The 5,135-nt window shown below is 39.0% G+C and overlaps 1 protein-coding gene across 1 annotated transcript; it reads right to left on the bottom strand.

The window, feature by feature from the left end:
• Positions 1-763: 763 nt before the first annotated feature.
• RGS2 (regulator of G protein signaling 2) lies at positions 764-4,855 on the bottom strand. Its single transcript, XM_027843363.1, has 5 exons — positions 4,614-4,855; positions 3,327-3,428; positions 3,152-3,213; positions 2,292-2,458; positions 764-1,653 (listed from the first exon to the last, which is right to left on the bottom strand). Exons 1-5 carry the CDS (start codon positions 4,721-4,723, stop codon positions 1,459-1,461), a joined length of 636 nt encoding a protein of 211 aa, XP_027699164.1. The 5' UTR covers positions 4,724-4,855; the 3' UTR covers positions 764-1,458.
• Positions 4,856-5,135: the final 280 nt, after the last annotated feature.

The following is a 5,135-nucleotide window of genomic DNA, read 5'->3' on the forward strand; positions in this document are numbered from 1 at the left end:
GGAACTGACTCATTTTATCTTTCTATCCCTAACATGTAACAGTGCCTGACATAGCCATTTCATAAGTGCTTGATTGTTCAGAAACTTCAAATATTTTGGCTTTTTTATGCTTCATCTTAAATTTAATGGTTTTAAAATATTAAAATTTGTGTCGCATGTCAGTTTGCAAAATTTAACTTAGCTGATGAGTTCATTTCCTGCTCAAGTTGGGATGAAAAATACTAAGGATATTTTCCTTGCCCATATACACTTTTATTAGTGCCCCAGGGGGCAAACAGCACTATCTGTTCTCAGTTAACAGTTGTGAAACTTCAAACATTGTCCATGGTCACCGTTGAACTACAACAAACACATGCAAAGAGAGAAGCATCACAGCAGAGTGGATGGAGGGTTACTTTGGAGTTAGGAAAAACTGGGTTCAAGTCTTTCTGCTGGTATATACTATATGAACAGGGGAACACAGGTAAATTACTTAGCCTTCCAATGTCCTAGGCAACTTTCTAAGACTATTAAGTTGTTCATGTGTATTAATGGAGGGAGCTTTCATTCTAGGATGAAGTCATATGCTTAGATTCATTTATTCCTTTGGGTCTTCTAGACTTTTTTGATCTTTATGAGTCCTAGTAGACACTAGGTCTTTGGTTCAAAAGAATAAAGGACACCCCCAAAGGGAGACAGGTGGAAGGAATAGAGAAAACAGTCATAAATATCAAAATAAATTTATTAAAAACAAGTATTCAAAGACCACTTCATTGAAGTTTAGCTGCCTTCAAGACTTTTTTTTTTTTTTTTTTAGCATTCACGAATGTGGTAGTGTTCTACACAACCTTAACCTGCAACATACGACAACACGTACACAGACCACTTCTTTCTCTCCATGATGAGGGACAGTAACACAAATGACTGGGTCATATGGACTTGCATACCTCTGTACATAGTAAACCATTCAATCAGACACTTAGTGGTAACATGGACTAGTTTAGGAAGAGATGTGTAGCCATTTAATCAAGGCTTTTTGGATCTCCCCCAGGTCTATTTGATTAAAAAAAAACAAAAACAAAAACAAAAACAAAAAAAACAAACCTCCCCCCCCAAAAAAACCCAACTCTTTCAGAAGAATAGTCTTACATCTGCTGTGGAATAATCATTTTCTCCGGTGTGAATTAAAAATACACAGCACTTAGACAATGGATTCACTGTCTTCTATACACACTTGCAAGACAATCAGAAACATATCTTCTCCTATGCCATTACTGTCACTGTTATTCATTTGATGCAATTCAACTTGCAGAGTTAATATTTCTGTGTGATGTTTCCTGAATAACCAGGCTCAATTTGATGCTTGTCTTTTAGACCATCAGTTTTTTTTTTTTAGGTTTCATGGGCCACAGGCCTTCCTCCTTAGCAAGAAAAAGTCCAATGTTCTTTCTGTTGCTCTACTTCATTTCCCATGCTCATTCATGTAGCCTGAGGCTCTCTAGTAATCTGTGGCTTTCTACACAAGTCCTGATAAAATTCAGACTCCAAAAATCTGGGGTAGGAATTGTTTTCCATCAAACTGTAGACTCTTTTCTGGGCTGTAGTGAAGCAGCCGGTTGTAGCCTCTTCAATATTCTGAGCAATCATGGTTTTAGTTTGAAAGTCGATATTTATCTGAAATAGGAACGGACAATGGACAATGGTTAAGTTTCAGCACATCAACTTAATATTGAATAACTAATTTCAGAATGATACCGTAAAATACTAGGCATGAATCCAGAATAGTTCAGCTCTGATACTTCCTAGCTTGGTGACTGTGGGTCAGTCACAACCTCTCAGAACCAGTTTCATTATTTGTAAAAACTGGGGATAACATTTGAATGACCAGTTCAAGAGAGGCTGTTATAGGGAAAGCAGTTAGTACATTTCAAAATGCTATAATGATGCTGCAGCTAATATTTGTCATGAAAAATATCAACGACCATGCTCTAATACTTTAAAGCTAATATTGGGGGAAAATATGGAAAGTTATGGTGGGATAAAAAGAGAAACTTTGTCCCATCAAAACAAACAAATATTTGCCCTTCGGGACAGCTAGGTGGCACAGTGGATAAAGCATCCGGCCAGGCCTGGAGTCAGGAGGACCTGAGTTCAAATCCGAACTCTGACCAGATACTTGACACTTACTAGCTGTGTGACCCTGGGCAAGTCATTTAACCCCAACTGCCTTAAAAAAAATTGCCTTTCTTTTCACTGGAATTCTGCTAAGAACTTGAAGTATTTAAAATTTTGCCAAGATGAGGGATTATTACCTCTTTTGGAGCCTCCTTTTCTATGAAGTCAGTATAAATTTTCCGGGCCTTTGAGGTCAACTTCTGGGGAGACTTGGTTTTCTTGAAGTCTTCACAGGCCAGCCAGAATTCTATGTTTTCTTCGCAAAATTCAGACTTTAAAAAAGCCCTAAATGCAGCAAGACCATCTAGAGAGAAGGAGGGAAATGTGCAGGACTTATTAAAATAAAAGAATGTTTTATATTCTTTCCTGGTATTTATCTTTTAAACAAACCTAGACTTGAATACATGACTTTCTATGTTACGGCAACTTGCCAGAATTTATTCAAACTTGCAAAGCTCTAGTTTTCAGAGTTTAAATGCCAGTAGGTAAATTTCTTAAGGTTGGCACACTGCCATTCCAGAGCACATTCAAGTATATAAAAGCTACACTGTCAAGGTAATCATAAATCATCTTCGAACTAAGCCCTTGGAAAACATTGTTTGCAATGGAAAAGTTGACTCAGCCTTAACTGTGAACAAATGCATTTGTAATGCATCAGGCTGATCCTCACTCTCTTCCTTCCCACCTGAGAATATTTTACTGAATCCAAACAACACACACAATTCTATTGATTATTAAAAAAAAAAAAAACCCAACAACACAACAACCTGAACATAAGGACATTTGTTTGCATGCTCAAAGGCCAGAGTTGCCTCATAAGTGAGGGAAAAAGAAAAAAAAAAACTAATCAAAACCTTACTTATGTTATAGGACTTGACATTGGAAAACGCTTGCTATTGTTCAGCTTCTAACAATAAATCAATCTAGTTTATAATCCATAGATTCAGCTATCTAGTCTTTAAAATCACTTCTGATTAAATTTGATATTTTCACTTACATTTGTTGGCAAGAAGCTCATCAAAAGTTTCTGACCACAGCAGTGCTTCTTCAGGAGAAGGTCTGCAAAAATGAGTGCATATATTTTAAAAAAATTGAATTTCTCCTGCTTCAAAGAAAAGGCAAAATGTATATTAGATGAAACTCTATGGTTAAGTTTGAGATCTCTAACTTACCTAATAAAAGCTTGCTGTTTGCCTTTCTTGTTGGCTTTAGGTTTCCCAGGTGTAGAAGAGTTTTGCACGAAGTAGCTTAAACGGGTCTTCCAGTCTTTTATGCTGAAAGGAAACAATTATATTCAGTGAGTGATGATGCTTAATCTTTATAGCTGCCCACATTTTGCCAAGTAGTTCTTTTAATGCCAGAAGTAGAATCTTAAGCAACAGAAAGGCGAATACGACCTTTCCAAAATAAAAAAAAAAAAAAAGAGCTAAGCACCGTAGTGAAATGAACCTTTCTGGCCTTTTTTATTCCATATATTCCATATATTTTCTATTCCAATTGTACTAATAATGTTTAAGCTTATCTTGAATGATCTGAACATGGCTTTTAGTTTTACTGGCTCATTAAGTAAGCAAGGTAAGGTTGCTTCAATGATTGAGAAACTTTAAGTCATCCTAAAAATGGTGAATGAAACAAGTTTTCCTTTCGGGCAGTGTGAAATTTTAGTTTCTGCAACGCTATGACAACTCTGGGCCATTTTCAGTCGTCTGGTGAAATCTGCTTCAGTGACACTGAAATGAGTCAGAGCAGTCTAATTAGTTTCCTCCTTACTCCCAAAAATATTGAAGGCTTTGGATAAAACCCTACGTGGAAAGTTTGTGCAACAGTTCTCAAAAGCAATTCTAAACTCCTCCTTTCAAACAAAAGGCAAACAAAAGCTTTTTAATACTTTCTAAGAAGAGAGAAACCAAAGAAGTAGGTCTCCTAACTTAATAACTTAGTGATTTTAATTTGCTCTTCATTTAGCAAGTAAATGCCTAAACCCAGCACCTGTCGCATGAACAAGGACATCCTATCCAAGAAACAAGAAAGAAGTCGGGCAGAGCTACCGATTTGCGGAGATAAAATAAAGATAAAAAGGCTTGGAACTCGGTAAGACAGGATTCTCGGGTTACTTTTATTTTTCTTTAACGAGGTGGAGGGAGTATGATTTCCTCTTTTAAAAATCGAGCAATGTTCGTGCATTAAATGCATCCCAACTTTTTCTTCTTGGCTTAAATAATAAAACAAGACACCCCCTAAAACCGTCAAAAATAAAGTTGCAAACCTCTACAACTTTACCCTAGTCTCCTATCAAGGAGGATGAGACTTTTTACAAGAAATTACCTATTACAATGTGATCTCTTACTATGCTTTTCCAAACAGAGGAAAAGCTTCCTGACGTCTAGCAGTGTCTCTTTCAAGAAATCCCATAGAAGGAGAAGAAATGGGAATGGGGAGTCAGTGGGAGAGGTGCTTACATCGTCCGCTTCATCTTTTCTCTCTTCTCTTCGCCCTTTGGGTAGCCGCTGGCACTTTTCTCCATGGAGCCGAAGTTGGGTTGGAAAGCCAGGAACATAGCACTTTGCATGATACAGATCCACGGACTGGGCTAGTAGACGGCAGTCGCGTCTTCAGACTCGTCCTGGAGCTGCCGTGGCTTTATAAGACGCGGAGGATGGGGAAGGCGAGGGCGGCCAGTTTCGACTCCGCCCCCGGGCAGCGAGGATTTGCTGGGCAGGCAGGGGAACAAAAGAAATGTCAGCGCCCACCTCTGGTGTCCCCGCCACCCTTGGCTGGGGCTTGAACTGAGGACAGTGCTGACGTGAGTGCTCCCTTCGAGTTCATGCGCAGTGGTGCCAAAACGGGGCTGGAAACCTTAAAGGAGTGTCGGGGGGGTCGGGGGTGGGGAAGAGGAGAACAGATAGAGATCTCTCACTGTGTGGCTCCGGCTGCTAACCTTTTCCACGGGCGCTGCGAGGCGCAGCAGAAGAGCCTGGAGC

This window comes from Vombatus ursinus, unplaced genomic scaffold (assembly GCF_900497805.2).
Source record: "Vombatus ursinus unplaced genomic scaffold, bare-nosed wombat genome assembly UNPS02014909.1, whole genome shotgun sequence".
NCBI lineage: Eukaryota > Metazoa > Chordata > Mammalia > Diprotodontia > Vombatidae > Vombatus > Vombatus ursinus.